Genomic DNA, 26,348 nt, shown 5'->3' on the forward strand with positions numbered 1-26,348 from the left:
CTGCATTTATTTCAGAACACGAGCCTGAAACAGAGGCTTTCTTGTTTAATCCTCTGCTGTCGCGTCTGTGCCTAGCAGCCAGACTCAGTCTCCAACTGCTGACAACAACCCACACGATGAACACACGTAAACAAGCACAAAGCAGCTGCCCACGTGCTACCGAAAATCCCCTTGGGGGTGGCTATTTGGCTGCCAGTCGGCACGCCGGCTTCCCACGTCAGAGTGCCTGGGGTGCCGGCGTCACGAGGAAGCACGCTGTTGACTTCTCATTGCTTGCCGACTGCTACTGGTTTATTAGAAACCATAGCAAGCACACCCCCACAAGCACACATACACCCCCACTGGCATCCGGTAAATCCACCACAAACAGAAACCAATCTGCACTTGAAAATTCACTTAACCCATCTGACCTACGGAGTCCGCCAGCCGGGAGCCGCAGTGCCCTGCAGAGCGCAAGGCACACACACGCTTGGCCACGGGGCAGACGCCGCTGCCTGGCATCGCCAAGACAGGATCCAAGTGCACGGCGCCGGCCTGGCCAACAGCTTAAAGCAGGAAGCTGAAAGCATGGTTCCCACTGAGCCTGCGCCGTCCTCTCACACTGGGAAGTGGAAGACTCGGGAGTTGGCCTGTTGTGACACCCCACCCCACCCCGGGACACACTACCGCCCATCATTTCTGCTATGTCTGACACCGGCAGGGACTCCGACTGCCTTGGTCTCAGGTGCGCCCTCCCCCGTGCCTAGGACCAGGCCTGGCTTCGTGGCAGGTGCTCCATCAACTGCAGTCTGTGAATGAGGCTCATACATGGGAAGAAACTAGAAAAGTTGCTGGCTGCAGGGCGTTCCAAGCCAGGCTCCAGGCCAGGGCTGCCCGGCCCCCCTACTTCGTGGGGCTAAACTCGCAGCCTCGCTGCTCTTGGCGGTATGCGCCACTGCTTGCTCTGAAAGCCGGCGCCTCCATCTCCTCCCGCTCGGTGCTGCCGCAGAGTAAGGATGTACCAAGTTTCCTGTCCAACCTGCACTGGCCTTGGCAGGGCGAGACAGGGTGACGGGGAGGGCCTTCCACCCCCTCCCTGGCCTCCCAGAGACGCGCCGAGACTGCTGATGCCCAAGGCCCCACAAGCCTGTGGTCCCTGGGCCAGCCAGAGAGGAAGGAGGGACCGGCCCAGGTCCCCTGCCCCCACTCAGCCCCCTCCTCTCACTCTTGGAATCCGTCCTCATGGCCCTCAAATCCAACACAAGGCCTGGAGGATTCCTCTCCTTTTTTGGTCAAAGTTCCCAGGGAATAAACCCGCAGGGTCCTTTCTCTGATCTGCCCGTAGCGGCACAAGAACTGGAGAAATCAACAACAATCCTCACGGAGCCTAAGTGACCCAGTGTCTCCGCGGCTCTGGGGCAGAGAGAGAGAGGGCGGCCCTGATGCTGCGCCGGCCGGCCCTGCCTCGCCTGCTCTGGCCTGGCCGCTGAAGAGGGCAGCTGGTGGCGTGGCAGACAGGGCTGCCGGGTGAGCGCAAGCTTCCCAACCAAAGCAGAGCGGTGCGATAGGCAGAGTCGCCGGATGTTTATTGTGTGCTGGGTCCCAGGAACCTGTGTTTCTGGAGGAGACTTCAGGCCCATCACACAGATGGGTAAACTGAGGCTCACAGAGGTAAGGTGACAGGTTCTGGCCACACAGATGCGAAACGCATGCCAGGCTCCCTACGCCTGCATCTAGAGGAATCGCGTCAGAAAGCTCCGCGCTGAGCTAGGGTCTGCCAGCGGAGCGCCGATCCCTCTGCAGCTCACAGCCCACGGCGCCGTCTCTGTCCCTCGGCTGGGCTCAGGCGCCACCTCTGGGCGTCCGGGCGCCTCCCAGCAGGGCCTTGCAGAAGCAGGGGAGCTGGCACAGGCACCCCGACAGGCTGCTCGCCACGAGCTGCCCCCGATGTCACTGCGGCACTTCTGCCAGGGGCTACAGAAACCCCAGGGCCCCTTGCCTGGGGATGGGGCTCCAAGCCAGGCTGCTCAGCGGCACAGCACGGTGGTGGGGGTGTCGCTGGTCTCAGGGAGCCTCCAGCCCCCCAGCCCTCAGCAGTGTCCCAGAAGCTAAAACCACAGCAAGGTCAAAGAGTAGGGGTTTGACCTGATCTCCTCGGGCAAGTGCCCTGACCTCAACAGGGACACCCTGCCTGAAGACACTGCTCTCACTGGGGTGACCTCTGGCCAAGTGGCCAGCATGGGGACACTGGGTTCTCCGGGCTGGGAAACCATTGTTAAATTTTTTTTTTCAGCCGAGTTCATTGTACACGCCAAACCGCACCCACACATACAGCGGTCATGACCCTGAACTTGGGCGTACCCAGAGAAGTGACTGTTTCTCTCCAACGCCTGTGTCTCAGTAGCATTCACTGAGCAGCTGTGACGTGTGGGCACCACACAGCATATGGGGATCAGCTGTTCTCACAGCACATGCAGCACAGCTGGGGCCTGGGGCGCCCAGGGGGAGCTGCCACGTGGGCAGGAGCCCCGGGAGGCCGAGGACCACCTGCCTCGCCTTTCACAGCTTCCTGGGCCTGGCTCTTGGCTCTCGCCCATCACTGAGTCATGATGACCACCATGTTGGGGTCACTGGCTGAGTTTGGGGTGGTGACGGAGAGGTCTCCCCAGGGCTCCTCCTCCTCCAGCGGTCAGCGCCGCCCTCTGCTGCTTCCCGAATCCGGGTGGGAGCCGCGGAACCCCAAGCACAGCCGCTCTGCACCCGCCTCTCGAGGTGAGCCAGACTGCAGGCTCCGTTGGGGGCACTTTTGGTGCTTGTCCATGTCCTACGATAAGCAGCTGGGCTACTGCAGGGCCCTGCTGAGGGGGAAACTGAGGCAGAGAGGAGCCTGGAGCCCAGCCGGTCTCCCTACAGCACCCGTGCTACCCTCACACGCAGACTGTACTCGCCCAGGCACAGGTGAGCCCTGCCTGCCAGTCCTGGCCATGCCCTAGCCTCCCGTTCAAGGGTAGGTAGACCCCCACCCGCCTCCATCCTAGCTGTCTTTTATACCACTAAGAGCAGAGAAACCAAGGTCCAAGAGCCCGACTTCACAGGGGTGCTGCCTGCAGTCCCGCTCCTAGTGCGTGTGCAGTCCTGGCTCCTTCTCCCTTCTGGAGAATGGAGATGACCATGGCTCCGCCTGCCTGGGAAGCTGTTTGCAGGAATGACATGAAACCAGGGCTAGGCCAGGTTCCAGCAGGGGCATCTTGGGCCTCCAGTGTTCCCACCCGGTCTTGCCTTGCAGGCCGAGGTGGCCAAGGGTGCTGCCTGAGCCCCCACCTTCTCTGGCTGGCCCTGGCAGCAGCACAGGCGCTATTTTTAGTCCTTGGCAGCTTCATCATTTCCTGGTCGCATGCTGTGTGAGCTCCCGTTTCACAAAACACACTCAGGGCCTCCACCTGCTGCAGCCCGGCAGCCCTTGGGGGACCCCCCACAGAGCCAGCACCCCCCCCCCCAGGGCTTTCCCTCTCCCCATCTACCTACAGCCAGAGTGGCTCTGAACATTAACTCACATCGGGAGAGGGGCCTGGAACCTGGTTCCCGAGCCACAGCCTGAGTGGGGTCCAGGCCCACACCTGCCACACAGTCCCCCATCTCCATAAAATGAGAATGGGGGTGGGCGGGGAGGCTTCCTCACAGATCCTCGTCCACCTGCTGCATTGTCAGCAACTGAAATGATGGCGCGTGTGGTCACTGTGCCAGCTCTGGCTCCGAGCTCTCTACAGACGGGGAGCTTGCTGTGGTTGGACCACATCTCTCCCAAGTCCAAGTGCACCCCCAAAGTCACATGTGGATGGCCACCAGAGGTGGACCCACAGGAGCTGGGGTGGGGGGCCCTGCCTCTGCAGGGAGGGGAAGCGAGACCCCAGTCAGAGGCCGTGCTCTGTGTTGCCATGGGGCGCCCTCGGCATGTGCTGCTGCAGGGGGACAGCCCGCGCCAGGGCCCCCCCAGCTGTGAGCCACGTAAGCCCCCATCTCCATCACCTGGTCTCAGCTCTTTTGTGAAAGGTAGAGCTCCCTGCCTGGGCGCCATTATTGCCACCTCCAGCTCACGGACAAGGAGATGGGGTCACGCAGGGCCCAGGGCCGTGCCTGTGCCTTGCAGCTGCACAGTCCAAGAGCCGGGTTTTTAAAAAACCCAACGGATGTATAGAACCAAAACCCACCGTGAGATCAAGCCAGCTCGCATTCCCCAAAGATGGAAACAGCGAGGGCTCGTCTCAGTCAGCACTGCTGGAACAGGGCCTCTTCTGGCCCTGAGAAGTCTGTCCTCTCCCGCGCCAGCCCGGGAACCACCTTCCCAGCACTCCCCATCCCTGCCCTACCGGGCTCCCTTGCTGCTAGGCAACCAGGACACCTCGAAGGTTTGGTCCAGGCACCTGACTTTCCCCTGCAGAAAGAGCGTCTGCTCCACGGCTCCCTCACTGATTCTTAGATAATTCCATTTCATTTGGGTTATTAGACAAATCCCTTCCCCGTCTCATAGCCACTGAAGGCCTTCCTATCTTTCTGTCAGAATGACATTTTTCTGAACTTGGGGAAAAAAAAAAAGGAGCCGGGTTTTGAACTTGAACTTCGACAGAGAATCTGACTTCTCACCCTCTGCCGCCTCTGCCCTCCCCTCGCCCGTGACCTCACACGCGCTGGAGGCTCGCGCAGACTGGGGACAGACGCGCCATCCACTCTCCTCAGATGTCTTTAGGGAGAGTCGGTATTTCAAGATCTTGGGAAAAGCCAGTCCAAGCCCTGTTACCTAAGCCGGATGCGGCCGATTTAAATTTAGGCGGTGTCTGGCGCATGGTGCCTGCTGCTGTCCAGCACATGCTGATGCCGCCAGGGGCACGGCAGGGAGCAGAGGTACCCGGCCCCGGGGAGCGGCCCCTGATGACAATGCCTGCAGGTGTCGCAATGCAGCTCCTAAAATCAATGCCCTGGATGCAGCGAGGCCACACTGAAAGTCAAACGCTGGCCACCAACTGTCCCTTCCAAACAGCAGTCCAGGCTCCTCAAACTGAAGGCCAGTTCTCACTCGGCCAGAACCGCAAAGCCCAGAGGCACGCCCGGGAATGTAGCCCCTGCTTCCCGAGGGGCCTGGCGTGGCGGCCAGGGCTTAGCAGACCCTGCCCAGCTCGGGGACTTCCAGTGAGAGGCGTGTCCTGCCCATCCTGACTCCAGCTCTGCCACCAAGGTCCTCCCTGCCACCCCAACCCCCATCCCTCTCCCCTGCTGCCACTCTCCATCCTTTAAGGTGGAACCTTCTGCTGAGTAGGAGGGGGAGGGGGGCACTTTGGCGATGGACAGTCCTGGAGGAGCGACTGGGTTTACCTGTGTCCCACACGGTCCCTGCCCCCTGCCTGGTGGCCATACCCTCGGCTGTGTGCTAGGAAGCCAGGAAACAAACACGGCTCCATCACAGGAGACCCTGGGAGTCCAGCAAGGGAAGTTGGAGCATAAACGGAGCACTAAAAACACACAGTGTGAGCCGTGCCATCCAAAAAGCAAGCAGAACCCAGAACACGCGTAGGAGCCCCACGGCAGCCACAGAAAGATCCGAGCTGGCCGCCAGGGCAGCTGACCAGCACCGGGGCTGGGAGGGGGTCAGGCTACTGGTGAGGCCACAGCCCGGCCATGGCATGTCCCTCTGTCCTGACAGCACCCCCCCAGAGCAGGCATCAAGCCTAATAGCGAAGACCCCCATGTCCCAGGTTGCACAGCCCGGCTCCACTGCTGACCCCAGTCTCCTACTAACATAGGCCCTGCGAGGCAGGGATATGGCTCCAGTACTTGGTTCCCTGCCAACCAAGTGTGAGACCTCATTGGGCTCCCAGCTCCTGGCTCTGGCCCAGCCCAGTCCTGACTCCCGCAGGCTTTTGGGGAGTGAACCAGCAGATACAGAAGGCACTTGCTTGCTCTCTTTCTAAACACAAAACAAAAACGAAAACTCAAGGCCATTCAGCAGGTGCACCAAGCTGTATGTTGGGAGGGGCTGGTGCTCCCTGGTCCCCGGGACCTTGGCCACCTTGGGGGACACTAAGCAGCCTGAAGGTGGTGACCAGAACCCCAGAGGCCGACTCACAAGAGGGCAGATAACCCTCTCTGGGAGCCCTGGGGGCCGCTCCCGGGAGAAGGCTGGGGTCGGCTGGTCCGATCCAAACTCCCCAGGTCCAAACACTCAGCTACCCCGGTCGTGGCTTCTTGCCCACGCGCGTCCCTGACGGTGAAGCATACAACTTCCCCTGCGCGCAACCTTGGCCCGGCTTCCAGCCTCCCACAGCTCAGAGTGGGAACACCCTCTAACACGGACAGGATGAGCCTGGGCCCCGCAGTGCCTGGGGAACGCTGGCGCTCTGTTGTCCTGTGACCCTGCACCTGCCTCTGGGCCACCCCCGGGGGTCCAGGACACCCTGCTGCCCCGCAGGCCAGCTCTTTGCTCTGAGGACTCCCAAGACCACACCCCTCCATCCAGCCTCTCTCTCCTCCCTCACCCCCAGGGTCAATCCTCCCACCCACCCCTCATTTACTGCTGGGGTTTCCAGTCCCCAGGGCCGCCCTGCCAAGAGCACACACTCGCCTGCTGGGGTTAACCAGACCCCTCACCCACCTCCACCCCCTGACTTGTACAGACTGGCCCTGGGAGGAGGACGCACTGGCCCTCGGGAACATCAGGCATGCGGCAGGTTCCCTGGGCCCCAGGAAGCCCGGCGGCCTCAGAGTGTCACGGATACTGCCCAGTCAGGTCCAAGGGCTAGCAGAGGTGGGCGGAAGGCTCCCTGGCTGGCCTCTGGCTCCCAGCACAACAGCCTTATTGCCTGTGCAGGCCGGCCATGCCAACACCCAGGCCAGCAGGGAAGGCTCTGGCAGGTCCCGGCCCACGGTCAGGGCTCAGTGTAGCTAGCGCCCAGGGCTGGCTGTGGCTAGGCAGACGTGGGCACCTGGGGTACGAGCCCTGCCCCTCTGGGATCACCCCTGTGCCCACTTCCAGGCTGCCTGCTGTGAGGACCAAAGACGACAGCCGGGGCGTAAGTAACATTGACAAGTATTGATTAAACCCAAGTATTATCTCACAGGTAAGAAGTCTGACCAACAGCCCATTGTATCCAGGGTCAGCACTAGCTAAGAGGAGGCAAACCCAACTTTCTCAAGGGCAGCCAGCGGGAGCCAGTATTTATGGAGAGCTTCCTGTGGGCCAGGCATGTCTCGCGGGTGAGCTCATCGAATTCCTTTTCAAACCCCTTACTGATGCTGTGAGAAGAGACTCGCCCAGGGAGGTTGGGTCACTTGCCGGGGGTCACACAGCAAGCACACGGCTGATCCGACGTAGACTTTCAGCCAGCAGTGCCCATGCCTCGCTCTTCACCCCAACACAAAGCTACGTACACACTGTAGCTCAGCACCTCTTCTCCCAGCCCCCGACCCGCGGCCCGCGGCCTCCCTGCGGTGCTCTGCCCAGATCACACGGATCTAACGGGGCCACGCGCCTCGCGCCAACACCTCAGCAGCTCGCTGTTCCGCGGAGCTACCGGGCATTGTCGGCTCTCTTCTCTGCAGACATCCTCGCAGGTTTGTCACCCAGGGCCCACGGAGATGGCTCCCGACTTCAGCTTCCTGTTAATGCAGAGATCAGGAGGCGGTGGCCATGGCCCAAGTTGCTGGGTTCCTGCCCCTCACGGTGTGTGTGTGTGGGGGGGGGGGCCTGGGCTGAGCCCCAGCGCCAGCGGCCCCTTGTCCTCCTGTCACTGCAGGTGTAGGGAGGGAACCTGTGGTTGGGAATTCTCCCGGTCTGTCTTTCTGTCTCTGATTCTTAAACACGTTTTTCTTTATAAAGAGGCTGCTTTAGCAACACTGCAAGGAAGGTCTTGCCCCCCAACTGTTGACAGAGTAAACAGAACAGGAGCCCTGAGCAAACGCCTCTAGAAAAGATGCAAACTGTGCACTTCATTTGGAGAAACAAAACCAAAAGAAAAAAATCTCTACTCAAAGACAGGAGCCAGGGAGTGGTGCGGACAGGGGTGAGGGGAGGGGAGGGGTGCGGATACCCACCACCGAGCACCCGCCAGTTAATCACATCTGTTTAACCCTCGCCGGGCAGATTCCGACTGCAAGCCGCAGGTGGGGAAGCGGCGACTCCCCAGTGCCCAGGGGCACAAGCTCCAGGTCCTGTGCAGAGCGTCCGGTGACCGCCCCCTCCCACCCCTGCAGCAGACCCCCTCCCCCTTGTCTCCGGGGATGCTCCACCACAGCCACGTCTGCCACAGCCCCCGACAAGCTTTTTCCAAGCCCACGTGTCTCCCTGGCCTTGCGGAGGCTCGTGGTGGCGGTCACAGGTCTGGGTCGTCGCCCAGGACAGACGCAGCTGAGCCACCACTTAGCCCACCACCGGCCTCTGCTCCTGATGAGTGCTCGCAGCCTGCGTTCTGTTGGCTGTAGTCTCAGAAATAAACTACAGTTCTGAACTAGAGCCCGGCCTGCTTCACTCCCAAGCTGACTCCATAAAGGGAATGCTCCCAGCGGCAGCCCCTCCCTGCCTCTCCTCCTCGGCTGGCGCTCACTCTCTCCATACGACACACCCGTTCCCTACCACCCGACCTGCGCCCAGGCCAGAGGCGGCCCCGGAGGCCCCACGCTCCTGCCGCACACCCGTGGCAGCCGTGCTGCAGGGAAGCAGTGATTCTGAGCCGCCAGGTGCTCACCGAGCACGCTGCCTTCCCAGGTCTGCATGGGGCGGTCGCCCCAGGGGCGGCCACTGCTGCTGCGGTTTGGTCTCTGAGGACGTGCACACGGGAAGCCCCTTGAGAGCAGATGGCTCCCTGCAGTTTCTCAGTAAAAGCCCATGAACTGGATGCGCTCTGAGCAGAAGCTTCCCCGAGGCGCTCTTTACACAACTGCCCGCCTGGACATCAGAGCTACACGGACTCCCCGTCGGGCGGAAGGAGGCTGTGCCACAGCCCTGCTGCCACAGCCAGTGCCCAGCAGAGGCCTCCTCCAGGTCCAGGGTGTGCTGAGCCGTGCTCTCCTGTGTACTGGGAGTCTGCGACTGGCCTGGGGTCGGCTCACTGTGTGCCCAGCACCCAGACAGCGCAGCTGTGCGGTGGGTCCCAGCAAATGCATGCTAAGAGGCCAGAGAGCAGAATAGCACCCTCCACCCTGGCCGCTGTCCGGGGCGGGGCGGGGCGGCCCCTGCAAGCGCTCAGCTGGGAGCCTGGCGCGCCTGGTGTGCCCGTCCCATCAGCAGCTCTCACTGCCCATCCTGACGGCACTGGCCCTGCCCCCACACTGCCCGCCCCCTGCCCTCCCCCGCTGGTAAGCGCCCCTCCCCCATAACTGCTCAGCCCCCTGGCGCACGAGGCACTTTCATACCTGACTTCTCAGTCAGGATCAGAGGATTTCCTAAGTGGAAGAAGCCCCCTGAATTATTCAGTCCGGCAGTATCGGAATTTTTTTTTTTTTTTAGCAGAGAATCCTTTAATCATGTGGGATCTTCTGCAGCAGGACTGCTGAGCAGCCCTGGGGGTGGGGTTGGGGTGGGGGAAGGCCGCAGCATCCAGCACGTCCAGCTTCTGGAACATTCCCCACGGTCCCTCGCAGGACAGGGGCTCCCCTGGACAGCCTGCAGCCCTCCCGTCTGCATCAGCCCCCTTTCATTTCAGAAAGGAATAGGGGAGCGTGGTTGGCCCGAGGCCGCCTGGCCAGTTGCTGAAAGAGCCACTGAGGCCTGGGTACCGGCCTGGCTGCCCACCTAGAGAGTGAACAGAGAATGTGCCAGAAAACACACTCCAGGGCGGAGGGGCTGGGACAGAGCTCTTTCCACGGTCACTAAGCTCAGTGACTTCCTCGGGTCACAGGGTGGGCACCCAGGGTCACAGCACTCGGTGCTCTGGTCACAAGGCCTCCGGAGTCTAGAACTTTCCTCCTGTCCCTCAAAAACCAAGAGAGGTTTCACAGCAGGAACAGCAGACGCCACCCGAGTCGAGCACGTGCCACGGCACCTGCACACTGACAGACGAGGAAGGTGAAGGTCGCTGGCCAGGCCCGTCTCTGAAGCTGTGCTGGTTCTGTTCCCGCCAAAGGGCTGGCAGGGGGAGGCTGAGCAGGCTGTCAAGCACCCCCCCTCCCGCCACCACGGCACCCCCAGGAGACAGGTGTGATGAAGCAGCAGGGGGATGAAGCAGCCGGCTCAAGCTGACCCAGCCACGAGGCACAGGCTGATTGACAGCTGCTGTGTCTGCCTCCAACACCTACGCTCTCTGCTCCGGGGCGGAGGGGTGGGGGTGGGTTTGTGCCCCTCAAGCTCATGTTGAGATCCTACCCCCAGGATGCTGCTGTCAGCAGACAGGGGTGATGAAGTCATGGGGGCAGAACCCGCATGCACCAGACTGGGGCCCTTGCAAAGGGGGCCCCAGAAAGCACTCTGGCCCTCGTCCCCTCTGCGCACACAGAGGGCAGGCACTGTCTATGAACCAGGGCTCTGACTTAGCCAGTGCCTGGGTCTTCGACTCCACCCTGCAGACGGCGAGCGGCGAAGCTTCACCGTTTCGAAGCCACTCCACCTAAGGTTCCAGCACAGTATGAGCTGGGCAGACACCTGCCAGCAGGCCAGGCTGTTCGCTCCGGGGTCTCTGCTGAGCTCCCGGGAGAGGCTGTGTGGGGAAGCCTCGTGCAGGCTGGGAGGTTCTGTGCAAGTGTGTGCTGCTCCCGCATCCGAGGGAACCGTGGGCATCTGTCTGGAGAACGGCTCCTCAAGGGTAGTGGGGGCGGGGGGTGCAGCGGTCCTGGGAAGCAGGCTCCAGAGCCAGAGAGCCCAAGTTCAGACCCCACACTGCCACTCAGCAACCAGGCAACCTCGGGCAAGCACCTTAACCTCTTACCCAATACAAACTCATGTCAGAGATCGATTTCCCATTGAGTGGCCAAACCCTCACCCAAGTGAGCGAGCAACGTCAGGAGAAGGGGAGACGGCAGGGACTCCACGGGACACGTGGTTCCACACCCAGTGCGTGTGCGGCAAGTTCACGGTCACCGCACTCGGGGTGGGGCCCCATGAACTCTCCAGGCACCTCAGGGTGACTCAGCGCCACTTTCACTCTCATATTTACTAATGCAAGAGAAACTGTCAGCACATTTCTCAAACCTCCCAGCAACAATGTATTACTTGGTACTGATGACGCTCTATTTTAGAACACTCGAGCCAGGGCCTCGCAGAAATCTGTCTCCCTGTATGGAAACTCAAACACACTCACACACACACACACTCACCCATCTCTTTGATAAATTCTCTGCTTCTGCCTGGGCGGGGCCTGGACAGTCCCCCAAAACTTCCTCTCCTCCCACTCCCCCCTCCCTTTCGCACTTTCTCTCCATTATTAGCATAGAAGTCATTCACCGTCAGTCAGTCAAGGATGGTTCCTTTACCAAAGCAGGCATAGAGGGTAAAGCCACTGCCCGCAGCGCCAGCATCCCATACAGGCACCGCTTCAAGTCCTGGCTGCTCCACTTCTCATCCAGCTCCCTGCACTTGGGAAAGCATGGGAAATGGCCCAAGTGCTTGGGTCCCTACACCGACGTGGGAAACTGGGAGGGAGCTCCCAGCTGCCCTGGCTGTTGGGGGCTATTTGGGGAGTGAACCAGTGGTTGGAAGACCCCTTTCTGTCCCTATAACTCTGCCTTTCAAATAAATAAATCTTTAAAAAAAAAAAAAAAAAAGGCAGGCTGCCCTGCACCCAGCACCCGGACTTGTGGTTAGCGGCTGCTGAAGGCTCGCCCTCCCCCATGCCCTCTCCCCAGCAGACTTCGTGGAAGGCCGAGGGGTTTCCTGTGAGTCAGAGTGAGCAGCTGGTAGACCCAGGGACCACAAGAACACCCGGCCCAATTTTCCCCATGCTATATTTAGAATGCCACAGAAAATCCCAGCTGCTGGTATTTCCACCTGCCCAGACGGGGCCAGCGGCTCCTCCAGCTCTGCTGCCCACGCCTCCCCCCTGGGGAGCTCAGGACGCTCCTAGAAGTCTCCCGGCCCCAGGCCCAAGAGCTCCTCCCAGCAGCAACCTCACCCTTTCTAGCTCCAATTGTCTAAAGGGATTCAGGGCCCGCCCTGAGTCACACAGGCCAGCGACTCTCTTCCTGCATTTCGTCCTTGCCGACCACTCAGGGTCCAGCTGGGACACGGGCAGGTGATGCCGAGTAACGGTCAGAGTCCTCAACGTGTCTGCCTCTGGCTTGCTCTGCCCACAACGGGGACAGCGTCCCAGGCTCTGGGCACAGGGAAGCCAGGGCCTCAGCATTCGTCCAGATGCCCCAGAAATGTCTTGGCATCCAAAGTAACAAGACCCAGCCACCTGCCAGCCCCACCGGGTGCCACCCCACTGCCTGGATGCTCCTCTGTTCCCCAACTTTGCAGCTGCCACCCTGCTGGGCCCCAGCGGTGCTGGCGCACGCAAATGTCTTGCTTAATACATGCATGGTCCAAACTCGTCTGGCTCATCAACTCTTGAGGGTCGATCAACAAACTGCACACGTCGCCTCTCTCTGCCTAGGGGCTCATGGCGGGGCTGCTGGGCTGCTCTGGGGGCAGAGGTGTCGCTGTCACTTGGATGGTGGTCACCACTCCATGTGTTCCTCCAGTGGCCAGGGTGAGATCGGGGCGACACCCAGACAAGCCTTCACCTCCAAACCTTTTGAAGGGACATCAGGGTGGATGGGGGCAGGGAACGCTTCCAGCAGACATGACTAGTGGGGGGCGGCATAGGGGGGCCAGCTGCCAGCCACAGCCACGCCCTGGTCTCTCCACTGCCAGAGCCCTGTGCTGCTTGGGTCAGTGGTTAACAAAGTCCATCGCCTTGCCTTGCTTACAGCTGGCCAGAGCCATGGGATGCAGCGCTCATCAAGGAGATGCGGCCGGAGGCTGCTGGGGACCTGGGACAAAAGCCACAAGCTAAGTGAGGACGGCTATGCAAGGTTATAGACCGAGCCCTGGCAGTGGGCGGCATCAGGCAGTGCTGGCCTCTGCCTCAGGTTTGGAGGGGCGTAAGGGCCAACTGAGCCCCCTCCCGGTCAGGCTGCTCTGCTCAGGTGCCCCCTCCCATTGCCATGCTGCTCCCCGACCACCACGTGGGTTTTCGGGCAGCGAGAACGGCATCCATGGTGACTCCGCCTCAACTTCCTCACCTCCAAAAACGGCGTGCCAATTGGCCCAAGCAATCAGGGGCAACACACACACAGGGCCCGGCAGTGAGGGGCAGGAACCTGTTCCACTGCTGGTGAACCCTGCAAACCCACAAGGACATTTGGGAAAATTCTACAATTAAAATAGAACTGGGGGTGAGGGGGGAATGGGGACACTGTGGTGTAGTAGGTAAAGCCACTGCCTGTAGTGCTGGCATCCCATATGGGCGCAGGTTCAAGTTTTGGCTGCTCCAGTTCCTATCCAGCTCTCTGCTGTGGCCTGGGAGAGCAGTGGAAGATGACCCAAGTCCTTTGCACCCTGCACCTGCTAGAAGAAGCTCCTGGATTCAGACTGGCCCACGTCTGGCCGTTGCAGCCACCTGTGGAGTGAACCAGTGGATAGAAGACCCCCTCTCCCCGCCTCTAACTTTGCCCTTCAAATAAATAAGTAAATCTTAAGAAAAGGAACCTGGAGCCCTGCAAGGCACACAGGGCACATGGGCTCTGCACGCCCACATCACAGGCAGCCACGCCTCGGCATCTCAGGGTCTGAGCCATATTATGACTGGCAAACACCAGATGGACAGGAACCCCTGTTTGCACAGGTTGTGTGTAGAACCCAGCAGGGAGACCACATGGGTAGCTCCACCTACTTCACCAAGTGTCGTCCTGACCATTGCTTCATTTATCTTCCCAGTGACCCTTATGGCCAGAGACATGTGCCCTGCCCACCTGACTCTGCTCTGTGGGCCCTGCTCGGAGCCGTGGGTCATGGCCGAAGGGACACTGCACAGCAGCTGGTCAGCGCTGCGGCTGCACGGGGGCACAGACCAAGGGAAGAAGGCACCCCGGAGGGCCCTCAGGGCCCCAAGCGCGCTTCTCCCGACAGCCTCTGGGCAGACAGCAGCATCCCCTTGCCCAGTGGTAGAGGAGATGGTCCAAGAGGGGCCGAGACCACACAGCCGAGACCCACGGCAGGGCGGGGGCTTGGACCAGGGTGAACCCTGCAGCGTCTGAGCACTGGGGGCCACCCCGACCCCAGCAGTGAGCCCTGCTCTGTGACGTTCAGACCTCGCCTCTCACTGGCACAACCGTCACCCAGACGTCCAGATCTCGGCTTCGTTCTCCTGCGCCTCTGGGGGTGTCCGTGCCTACAGACACTGGCGCGGTGTGCCAGGGAGCCTGCCCGACGCCCCTCCTTCTGCAGCCTGCACGAGACCCCACCTCGGCAGCCCACCTGCCTGGCTTTCTTCTACTGAATCAAGCCACAGGCACTTCCTCGTGACAGGTGACAAAAGCCACACACACACTCAGTGGGGCTCCTCTTGGATAAAACACCGCCCTCGGGCTTCTGGGAGCCTCCCAGTGAGTCATTTGGGCACCTGGTGACACGAGCTCACTCTCATGCTGTATTTGCAATCTCACAAGGCTCTGCCTTGACTTCAGGTGTTATTCTGGAAACACCACGAGGTGCACTGGTGTTCTGCTTCTGTTTTTCCCCTCCCTCTACCGGCAAAAGGGAACCTTTCACAGTTGTTCTTCAAAGGGCCAAGGGGGACAAAAATCAATGAGGCCCAGCGTTCAGTCTACCGCCACAGTCGGGGCCACCCAACAGCGCACCTGAGGCTGAGCTACCAAACCAACTCTGGGAATCCCAGCCACGTGGTCTGCACTGCTGCTCCCCGGGTGTCCTCATGCCACGGCAAAACGCTGGTCACCCATCTCCAGGGAGGCAGGGGCTGGAGGTCAAGCATCTGTGCCGCACGTAGGACAAGGAGCGCGAAGCCGACAACAACCCAACCCTGCTGGGCAAATCCGGTTTCCCCAACGTCTTACAAACATGACATCGGGGCAGTTGGTGAAGCGCAGGTGCACGTCACGACTCTCGCGGCAGACGAGGTGTTGTTCAAGGCTCTTGGTCACAAGGACACCGGCACGCGATGGGCTCAGAAAGGGCCCCTGGCAGATCAGAGCCACAGGTCTTGCTGCGCGAGATGCCCCAGCCAGCCCGTCTCTGCCGAGGGCTCCTGTCCCCACACGCACCGCCCACCCTCCATGGCCAGGGACACGCAGAGCCCTGTCCCGGCTGCCCTGCCCCCTCCCCAGTGCCATCGTCTCATCACCTGTTTGCAAATGAGACACAACACAAGCACATTCCTGGATACGGGCCGGGGTGACAGAATTTTCCACCGAAGCCGTGTTTTCTGTCACTTTGAAAACCCCAAGAACTAGCATCGGTAGACATCCGTGTCGTGGCGGATGCCATAAAAAAACGATGGAGAAGCTGCTGACTCAGCAATGAACAGTGCCTTCTGACGGCTTCTGCGGATGCTGCTACACGACCGAGAACCAGTGACTCAGCATGGGGACGTGTCTGTGTGCATGTGTATACACATGCATTCTATGTGCGTCCCCTTGTGCATGTATGCGCATAGCTCTGCGTTTATGTGCATATCTGCATACGTACATCTATGTGCATATACATGTATTTGAGCTTGCATGGGTATGTATGTGTGCACATGTTGACATATGTGTCTACACGTGTCTGGCTATGTGCATGCACGTGTGTGCGCCTCTGGGATTTTCTTCAGACTGATATAGCCTACTGGGACTTTTCCAACTCTCCTGGTTTGAAACATCTGGTGGGCCCCTTGTGGCTAGCCTGGAGTTTGACCTATGCTTGACCTGACTACACCACGTCCATTTGAAGTCCCCTGGGACAAGACCAGGGCCCACTTTGAGAGCAAGTGCTTTGCACACGTGGGCAGGCATTCCCTGGCCCGGGGCAAGGCCTCCCACAAGCACGTCCAGAGATGGCCTCCTCGAGCCTCCTGGCAGCCCCCATCCGACCCCAGACTCGACAGGAACTGAGCGACGTCCGGTCTGCCAGGCACGGCGCTCCGGGGCACTCACCGTGGTCGTGGGCGAACACCAGCAGCTGAAGCCCCACCAGCATCTGAGCGAGCTCCTCGTAGCGGCCGCAGTGCTCGCCGGCTCCATGAGACACGAAGACCAGCGCCCTGCAGGGGAGGAAGGCGTGGTCAGGAGCGCCAAGCTGCAGCTGCTTCCGCGCAGCCCGGCACCAAAGCCCGCACCAAACCCATCACGCACCGCCAGCAGGACGCTCGGCTCCCCCGTCCCAGGGGATGCAGTGCACAGGGCCTGTCCCGTGAGGGTCTGCTCCCTCCTTGTAAGACGGTGGTGACCTTGGGGTGCTGTGGGGGGCACAGGACGCATGAGGCAGAGCGCTGGCACGTGCAGCCCCTCCATCAGTGCCGTTGTCTTCCCCAAGGGCCAGGCACGGGCATCCAATCTTCCCGATGCACAACCGAGCAGGAGTCCCGTGGAGAGCTGGAGTCCCCCCGGACGCGGGGAGAACGGCCTAAGGGACCCCCACCCAATTCCTCCCTTTTACTGAGCAGTTCCTGCACACCAGCTCCTCTGCTGACTCCACATACCAGACGTCTGCTCCTCCAGTCCCTGTGTCATTTCTCTTCTCCATAGACGAGAGTGACACTCTGAGAAGCCAGGACACCGACCAGGTCCCACCAGTGTCCGTCCCCATGCACTGGGCTTTCAGGGCTCTGGGCAGATGTCACCTCCCTCGCGGTCGGCCCCCTGGCTCCCTTCCACCTCGGGCTCAGCTCTGAGGACGCAGTCCCCGGCCACAGCGTCTGCACCACCTAAGTGACCGCCTTGCGCCCTGGCCCACGTTCCCTCCCGGCCGAGCCGAGTCAGAGCACACCACGCATCCTGCCCCCGAGCACAGGGAGAAGCCCTTCGCCCCTTCCCTCCCACCTGCCCCCTCTGCGTTTGGCTGGGGGGAGGGGGCTCCCCTTCCCTCAGCACCCAAAGGCTCACGGCCAGAATCTCTCCACTACTCCCCCTCCACTGTCCCCTGGGATGCACTTCCGAGGGCTGGGTCGGCGCCTTTGCAATGCGCCAGCTGCTGTCTCAATGCAGACGGAGGAGCTGGAGAGGAACAGTCAGGCTCTCATGAGGGCTTCAGGGTGTCATCTGGGGACCAGACGAAGGGCCTACATCTCGGTCACCCTCCCAGAATTGCCTGTCAATACAACCTTTGCCCACGGCAGGGTATGGAAGATGCTGGATTCCTCTGTCTTACAGCAACCATTTCTAAATGAGAGGTTCTAACCTTTGGGTACACATTGGAACCAGGCTGGGAGGAAGGGGCTTTTAAAACTACGGAGGCCTGGCTGCCCTCGCGCCCCACCAGTCCCCTGGGCGAGCTCCCCAGCGGCTGTGCCGTGCAGCAGAGGCTGAGCCACACCTGCTCTGATCAGGGAGTGTAGGACGATGCTCAGAGGACACAGAGACGGAGTAGCGGCGAGAAGGCAGCCGGGGCGGAGCCACGGATGTCCCCGGGGCAGCTGGGATGGATCTGTGGCGGCTGTACGGCTTGTAGTTGCCACCCCATTGGGAAGAAACCTTGGCAACACCAGCAGACTTGGCCTTGACCAGCCCCTGCCCCGCCTGGTACCCTCAGACCACACTCCCACACCAGGCCGCATTCCGATCATAAGTTCCTCCCGCGCCAAGTGGGATTTTCCCTCAGTTCCCAGATTCAGGTCTTGCCTGGGCCCCGATTCTGTCCAATCCACCTCCCCTCCCATCCCCCAGGCTGAGTCTGCTTGGTGGAACCTGTCTTGCACGGGGAATCCAACCAGGTTCCTCTCCTGCCCAGACCCTCCCACGACAGCCCACGGCATGAGAGCAGAGCCACAGCCTCCACTACCCAGCTCCTCCCCTTGTCCCCACTGACGCAATCTGCCACTGCCTTCTGTGCCCAGATAAGCCCGTCCTGGGTGTGCAGCTGGGGGTGGGGTGGGGTAGGGGAGTTCCAGTGCATGGCATCTGTCAGTCTCCACAAGGCCGATCTCAAGCCTTGGAGGGATGTCACTCACACGTGGCCAAGAGGAGAGGCGCCCAGCCAGGCCCCTGCTGGGATGGCCCCGCACCGGACTCTGCTTTCTGCTTTCTCTGCCATGTGGGTCTGTCTGGGACCCTTGGGAGAAGAGACCGTTATTTATCTCCCGAGATGTCAAGTCCAGCGAGGGGCAGGGGTCTCGTCCGCCTGCTCTTCTACCACATTCCTAGCTGGGAAACACAGCGGGGCAGAGCAGGAGCAGCGCAAAGACTGCCTAATTGACTGCAAGACCCCTGCTCCCTCCCCCATATGCAACCAGGTCCAGGGCTTCCATCCCTGTGTCCGCTGCAGCCCCAGGCTCCAAACCCAAACCCCGGCCCTAGGCTGCATTTCGGAGTGGGGGCTGGCATCGAGACTTTCCACTGCTGTGTCTCCCCCACCCCCGACCCCAGTCTACTCAGAGGGGGCAGGTCTCCCTTCATCCTCCCCTACACAACTGCTGTGGGCGGAGCCACAGTCGCCCCTCCCCCCACTCCCTTGCAGCCCAGGTCCCAGCCTTTCCAGGCCTGGCTGCCTTGCGCACACCCAGCCACACCCCGAGCCCCGCGTTTACAGCTGTCCCTCTGGGGAAGGGGGCAGCCCCCAGCTCCAGGCTTTCCCATGGGACTTCCCCAGGGTACATGTTGGACACATCACGGGGATTTCACAACACACCGCGATTCATCTCTGCTATGAGAACACACGTGGCTGAGCGCCGAGAAGCTAAGATGTTGCGGGAGGCTGTGGACACTGAGACCCCAGAGAAGCACACGTGACCCCCGCAAGGCACCCAGCCTGAGAAAGGAAGCTGCTCCGCCTCAGCGGGTGGCAGCGACTAACGAAGTGCAGACAGATGATCCAGTGTGTTCCATGCCAGGCCCCGGCACACAGAGTCCCTGCCCACACACAGCTTACAGACGTGCGCACACAGCACGGTGCACACCAAGCGGGGCAGACAGGGGAAGCCGGGGACGCCTCCAAGCTCCTTACGGAGAAGCAGACCCAGGCACAGCCAGAGCCGTCTGCGGGCAGGAGCCTGTCCGGCCACAGATAGAAGGCCGGGCGTTCACAATGCTGATCGGTAGCTGGGAGGGAGCCGAGCTCCGGGAGACAGGCGCCCGTGGGCCCCGGGGGCAGCCCTGGGGAGCCGGAGGGTGCTCTCCGTGCAGATGGTGCCAGGCGTGGCCGTGACCTGACGTGACTTCGGCTCTGTGAAGACGGCTGGCCGCCGTGCAGAACGGAGCCAGGAGACAGAGGTATTTGTCAAGGAGCTGCCACAGCGGGGCCCATAGCAGGTGCCCGGGAAGTAAGTAGCTGCTTCCCTTCCTTCCTCCCCTGGCATTCCCCAGCGGCGGCCGAACGCGAGGCAAGCCACTTACGCAGCGGCCGCCGCAGTGAGCTTGCAGAAGAAGGCTGGCTAAGATCTTTTTCCTGGAACTTCAACGGCTGCAGCCAGTCGGGGAAGGCAGGGGCTGCGGGAGGGGGAGCCCAGCCCCACAAGCAGATGGCCCTCCTGGCAGCCAGCCTCGGGAGGCGGGGCAGCTCCCGCGAAGGCACTGCAGCCCTGCAGTGCGCACGCTGGGGCCGGTGAGCCGCGGCTCTTCCTCCCCGTCAGGCAGCAAATCCTGTGGTTGCGGAGGATTCCAGTGACCTCACTTAACCCGGGTCTCAGTCTACTCGCCTGGAAACTAGAGAGGGGCCCGACCCCACGGACCTCAGCCGGGCTAGCAAGGGATCGGAGAACGCCACCCCAACCCTACTCCACCCCGACTCGGCCCAGGGAAAGCCCTCTGCAGCTGTGTGCACAGAGCCATTTGCCCCAATGCCTTTGCTGGTTTAAGCGCCCGCTTTCCCAAAGGCTGGCCCTCAGTTTCCCCACCTGTGAAATGGAGACACAGGTGCCTCTTTGTAGTCAAGGTGAAAAGATGCGGAGAGGCTCTGTAGGGGCCAGGGGACGGTCCCTGCCTCCGCAGCCACCCTCTCCACCTGGCTCAGTCCCTGGACGATGGAGGAAGGAGCAATCAGACCACGGACAAGTCACATTCGCATCAGCCACTGCCAGTCCCTCAGTGCAGGAGGCCTGGGCAGCTTGCCTGGAAAGACAGGCAACAGGCCAGCAGCCCAAGACCAGAACAGAAGAACAGGATGCCCTCCACCGAGAAGCCCCCCACCGTTGGCCGTGTCTGGACTCGTCTGCAGGGCGGGGATACCAGCATCAGAGCAGACGCCAAGGGACGCGGGGCCTGTCTCTGCCACCAGGCAGCAACACGGGTGCGGCCGACACCTGACTCAAACCCGGGGCCACCATGACTTCCAGTACAGGAGCAGCAGGGCCTCTGCAGCCCCTCGTGGGTGCTGCGCAGGCTCTGTGCTCGGCCATCTCTGGAAACCACCCCCGTCCCGCTGGGACACCCGCTCCATCACCCACATCCGCCCAACGCGTTCCTGCCAAAACTGTGCGACTTTCGCCCATGTGCGAGGCGCGTCTGTGCCCGGGCCCGCGTGTGGGATTGCGAGCGCGACTTGGATCCCTTTCTGGTAGCTGAAGCAGCAGCGGGCTGGGCTCAGTGGAAATCCAAATTTAACTCTGTCCCCTCCTCTACAAGGATTCCAGGAGGACTGGGTCCCTGCCTGTCTCTGGCACAAGGTCTGGGGGGAGATGAGGGTGGGGCGAGACACAGACATAGAACAAAACCCAGGGCTGGGGTCTAAGACCTCCCCGCAGAGGCCAGCGGCAGGCATGTGCTGTGGTCAACAGGTCGCTGCTGCCCATCAGGCAGGGCTGGGGAGTGGATGGAAAATCACCCAGAGCTGGCATTAGAGAACAGCTGGTGCTAACAGCTGACGGCTGCTTTGGCCAGATATCAGCCTAAATACGTTATTATGTGTTAACTCATTTAACCCTCACGACGGCCGGGGGGGGGGGGGGCATCATTTCTACCACTTTATAGATGCGCAAGTGAGATCCACAAAGAATCGACAGGCAGCCTGCGGCCACACAGCCGGGAGGACTTGCCCCCAGCCAGGCTGCCTGCCGAGGCCACTCCTGTCCACTGTGGGAGCGGGAGTCACCTGGGATGCCATTACAGCCTGCACGTGCTCAGTCCTGTCCCCAGATCCCCCATCAGCTTAGCCTTCAGCCTCTGCTCCAGCACCGCTCCTTCCTCGCCCTGCCCTGTCTGTGCCTCCAGGACTTGGCCCAATAACCCTCCGTCCCGCATCTCTTAGCCAGCATCCACCTGAAGCTAGCGTAGGTCGACCAGGTGCTGGGGGAGGACGAGGCCCCAGCTTTCCCATTTGTGCTGTGGGCCTGTCCCCGGCAGCCAGTGCTGCCTCTGCTCCAGAAATGCTCCATCAGTGAATGAATGAATGAATGAATGCATGGCTCAGAGAAGGGAGCTCTGTTACCTGCCACTGAGCCTGGCTGATGCTTCATGGGCAGGGTGGATGGCAGAGGATTTCTGCAGAGGGTGTTGAAGGTGAGCAAGGGGCAAGGCGAGGCGTGGGTGCTCATGAGACCCCAAGGAATGTGGGTGGCCACCAACAGACCTGGTGGGAATGGGAGCACAGTGCCGCGGTGGGGGGAGCCAGAGGCAGAGGCCCCCGTGCGGGAAAGCAGCCCTGGCTCTGTCCCCGTGCGGCTCCGGGTGAGCATGTGACAAGGCAGCAGGACCTCAGCTTTGTCAGCTCAAGAAGAGGATGGAATTACAGCCCCAAATGCAACCGAAGCACAGCACCCGTGTCCCAGTCATTCTTTCACTTGATCCGTCTTTCAAAACAGACCCAGCTTAAGATGCGAAACAGCTCTGCATGCAGCACTGTACCCCAAAGGTGCCGCCCACCACCACGCAGAGGCGGCAGCAGCTCCCCGTGGCTGTGCTCCAGTCACACCCCTTGGTCTGCTCCTCCTGGCTGTGGACACGTGACGAGACCTCTCTGTGTCTCTTCATTAAAAGACGGAGTAATGACAGCACCCACCTTCTCAAGGCTTTGTCAAGCACTGGCCACGCAAGCACCGCCAGCCCAGCACCCGCTCCGTCCAGGTGAGCTCATGACACCACCTCCCTGGGCACAATGTCAGTGACTTGGATCGTACCGCGTTTAGCCAAAACGCACCTGCGCCATGTGCCAGGGGGTAGAAACTGACTCGGAGATGTACTTGCTTAACCAGCATGCTCTTCACAGCCAACTCAGCCTCGCCACCATCTCCTGTGAGGAACCGGAGGGAGGGCGCCTTCTGTGCCGGGGGTGGTGGACCCTCAACAGCTCTGTTGTCAGGAGGATTTTCAGAGGACCCATTAGTGACCCCCATCCTGCTTCCACCATCCCATCTGGAAACAAGTGCCCTGAGTCAGTCATTCGGTCACTTATTTCCAGACATCCAAGGACCTCCGCCGCCCTTCGTGAGGTCTCGTTGCAAACGGTTTTTCTGACTGTCCTATTTCCCTGCTGCCCCTCCCCAGCAGTCTGCCCACCCTACAACTTGCTGCGCACCCTGGCTTTCTTGTCCTAATCAACCCAGCCCACCTACTTCCTGTAGCAGCTCACCTGGCAGCCAGCTCCTCCCCCTCCATGCTGCTTCACTGGCCACCCCCTCTGCGGCCTGCTCTGATGTCGGCCGCAGGGTTTAGAAGACCCAGGCCCTCCAAGCAGCCCCGCGCCCTGCACAGCCTCGGTGCACGCAGGGCAAGGCCCACCGCCCCCTTCCTCCCCATGTTGCATATGCCTCCCCTCCCTACCCAAGGCTCTCAGGAACAGAGGCCACGTTCAAGTGAAAAGCACCCAGCCCCATACCCACACCTCTGGCTCTGTGTTCTTTGCATCCTGGAAGATCAGAGTCCTACAGAGCCGTGAAAGCTCACCCTGTCCCCATCCCCCACCCCTGTCCCCGGCGAGTCACCTGCCTCCTCCTTCCCCGTCCTCTCCTTTCCTCTGGGAGCCGCTGTGCTTTATAGACACCCCTGGAAGGATCTGCAGCCTCCAAGGTCAATGCCCAGCCATGGTTCCCGTATCACATCCCAGTTACTCGGCACTGCTGTGGTCAGCGATTACCGGGCTTGTATCGGAAGGGTGTGTGCGCCTCCAGCCACCCCTACGCACTACAGTTCAGAAGTGCTTCTTGGTGGAGCCACGCACTCTCCATGCATCGCCAACTCCTTGCTTCTCTCACCCTGGCCTCCTCTCGGGACACACAAACACCCACGTGCACAAAGCATCCCAACCGGACCGTCCCAGGGCAGGCATCTCCTCCCCACCTTGGACTGAGACTCTCCAGGCTGCCAGCGGCTCCCTTTGCCTTTTTTATTTATTTATTTTTTTTATTTTTGACAGGCAGAGTGGATAGTGAGAGAAAGAGACAGAGAGAAAGGTCTTCCTTTTGCCGTTGGTTCACCCTCCAATGGCTGCCGCGGCCAGCACACTTCGGCCAGCGCACCGCGCTGATCCGATGGCAGGAGCCAGGTGCTTCTCCTGGTCTCCCATGGAGTGCAGGGCCCAAGCACTTGGGCCATCCTCCACTGCACTCCCTGGCCATAGCAGAGAGCTGGCTTGGAAGAGGGGCAACCGGGACAGAATCCGGTGCCCCGACCGGCACTAGAACCCGGTGTGCCAGCGACGCAAGGCGGAGGATTAGCCTAGTGAGCCGCGGCGCCGGCCCCTTTGCTTTCATTCTGCACACAGAGGCAAGGAGCATGGATTCCTCTCGTTGATCAACCATGAGCCCAGCCCCAGTACAGTCCCAATGTGTGTTTCTCCAGCGCTCCCTACAGAAATCTATCTACCATCCTGAGGTGCAAGTCTTTAACAGGTCTGTCCTCAATCAACTCATTTTTTGATTCCTCTCGCAGACCAATATTACCATAGGAAAAAACCCACTGCTGTGATCCATGAAAGTGTAAGATCCAACGGAGGGCTGGCATCCCAGCAGAGTGGGTTAAGCTGCCAGCTCAGACACCAGCATCCCTATGGTTGCCAGTTCGAGTTCTGGCTGCTCTACCTCCGATCCAGCTCCCTGCTAGTAGCCTGGGAGAAGCCCCTGCTATCCATGCGGCAGACCAGAATCAAGTTCCTGGCTTCATTCTGCACTGGCCATTGCAGCCCACTGAAGAGTCAACCAGCAGACGTAAAGAAAGAAGATCAATCTCGGCTGGCGCCGCAGCTCACTAGGCTGATTCTCCGCCTACAGCGCCGGCACCCCAGGTTCTAGTCCTGGTCGGGGCGCCGGATTCTGTCCCAGTTGCTCCTCTTCCAGGCCAGCTCTCCGCTGTGGCCCAGGAGTGCAGTGGAGGATGGCCCAGGTGCTTGGGCCCTGCACCCCATGGGAGACCAGGAGGAAGTACCTGGCTCCTGGCTTCAGATCGGCGTAGCTCCGGCAGTAGTGGCCATTTGGGGGGTGAACCAATGGAGGAAGACCTTTTTCTCTGTCTCTCTCATTGTCTAACTCTGCCTGACAAACAAAAGGATCGATCTCTCTCCTCCAACTCTCTCAATCTTAAACAATCCAACAAAAAGGGGCTAGACAGAAGCTAGAGCAACAGGGGACAAGCAAGCTTCAGAACTCGGCTCCACCTGGGTTTGAACACGACCACTGGTATTGTAGCAAGTCACTCATAGCCCCAGGCGCCTCAGCTGCAAGACAGAAGTCATAATCCCGCCTTGCAGGGGTGCAGAAGGTGCCAACTATGTGCCTGCTGCTGCGAGCTGGGTCCCTTCCCTATGTGCGTCAGGGCCTCTTACATCAAGATGCCGAGGACGGACAAAGGGGTGCATGCACCTGGCCAGGCTGCTCCAGGTGGCCCGCATGCACTGGTTTACTGGGCTGTGCCCCAGGTTTTTGTACCTGGCTCACGAGCAGCAGGCACACCCGGGCCAAAAGCTGACTGAGCCCAGTGCCACCCGGGGCTATGAAATACTGCTCCCTGGGAGCACCGTAGCGGCGGCCGGACTACCTGAGTCTGCAGGAATGCGCCATCCCCCTTGGCCGCCTGCCAGATGGAACCCTTCCCAGCTCCGACTCGCTGACGGCAGTGGCTTTCCCAGGAGAGCTCCGGCAACCAGGCTGGAGCCAGGCTCGCAGGACCACAGCAGTGCCCTGGGCCTCAGCTGGCTCCACAACACTCACCACCCCCCAGGTCTCTGTCTGCACTTGCCTGGGTCTGGGGGCAGGCAGAGCGGAGCTCACCAGGGCAGAACGGCACAGGCTGGTGGGTCAAAAACCCCCCTAGGTACGATTCCTCGTCTGCTTGTGCCTTGTGAACTCATCAAGTCGAAGGAGTTGAATAGCCATCCAGCGTCCACGCAGGCAGTATTTAAAAATGCACACACCGACTCACACACACATAGCGTATGTGTGCCAGAACAGACAATGTGGGTTATTGTAGAAATAGAAAAATGCTGACACACACATACCAAAAAAAAAAAAAAAAAATCCATCCACAATCCTGCCGCCCGGTGCTAACCACCCAAGAACTTCCTTCCAGGTTCACCCTTTCCACAGATTCTAAGATCACGTTGGAATTACCTTTAAGTCAATTATGAACTTATCATTAGAACTTACAATTATCACACCGCGTGTTTCACTTTGGCTCCCACTTTTGATTTTCCCAACACTGTGCCATGTGCATTTCCCCATTGAATCAGTACCACCGCCTCTCTCCAGAGAGGGTCTAACGTTTTTATTTGACAGGCAGAGTTAGACAGTGGACGAGACAGAGACAGAGAAAGGTCTTCCTTCCGTTGGTTCTCCCCCCAATGCCACTGCGGCCGGCACACCGCACTGATCTGAAGCCAGGAGCCAGGTACTTATTCTGGTCTCCCATGCGGGTGCAGGGCCCAAGCACTTGGGCCATCCTCCACTGCACTCCCGGGCCAGAGCAGAGAGCTGGACTGGAAGAGGAGCAACCGGGACTAGAACCCGGTGCCCATATGGGATGTCGGTGCCACAGGCAGAGAATTAACCAAGTGAGCCACAGCACAGGCCCCGCGCCAAGCCCCTTTCAGAGAGCACCGCTGTGCCCTGGCTTTGAAACCACGGGCTCCAAAAAGGTTCAATTGATGGCTTCCGCGCAGGACTCTGCCCCGCTACTCCGAACGCGGAGTCTCTGGCATGCAACGGATCTGCAGTTGGAGCGTCTTTGTATTCAACTTGGGCCTTCAGTAAAAATGGCACCACAGAGCAGGTGCACTGGGGATGCTGAAATCCAAGTCCGGCTTCAGGATCGCCAGGTCCAAGTCCAGCAGGTAA

General features: G+C 60.4%; 1 protein-coding gene and 1 long non-coding RNA gene across 8 annotated transcripts in view; both read right to left on the reverse strand.

The window, feature by feature from the left end:
• Positions 1–26,348, reverse strand: part of MGLL (monoglyceride lipase) — a 95,391-nt gene that overhangs the window by 45,037 nt on the left and 24,006 nt on the right. For 3 of the 7 annotated variants that reach the window (XM_051852608.3, XM_051852607.3, XM_089305603.1), the window contains one exon: positions 16,093–16,199. The exons of 1 other annotated variant lie outside the window; for it this stretch is intronic. In XM_051852608.3, coding sequence (XP_051708568.3) covers positions 16,093–16,199 — 107 coding nt within the window. Of the gene's footprint in view, positions 1–16,092; positions 16,200–16,290; positions 16,395–22,222; positions 22,247–26,348 lie in introns of those variants that run through there. 3 more of the 7 variants (XM_089305600.1, XM_089305599.1, XM_089305601.1) reach the window with 2 other exon arrangements.
• On the reverse strand, positions 9,456–16,082 carry LOC149124417 (uncharacterized). Its single transcript, XR_016214410.1, has 2 exons — positions 13,183–16,082; positions 9,456–12,930 (listed from the first exon to the last, which is right to left on the reverse strand). It is a non-coding gene; the product is annotated as an uncharacterized LOC149124417 (long non-coding RNA).

The sequence above is a fragment of the Oryctolagus cuniculus genome, chromosome 10, assembly GCF_051225735.1.
Source record: "Oryctolagus cuniculus isolate XC-2025 breed Fujian yellow rabbit chromosome 10, ASM5122573v1, whole genome shotgun sequence".
Lineage (NCBI taxonomy): Eukaryota > Metazoa > Chordata > Mammalia > Lagomorpha > Leporidae > Oryctolagus > Oryctolagus cuniculus.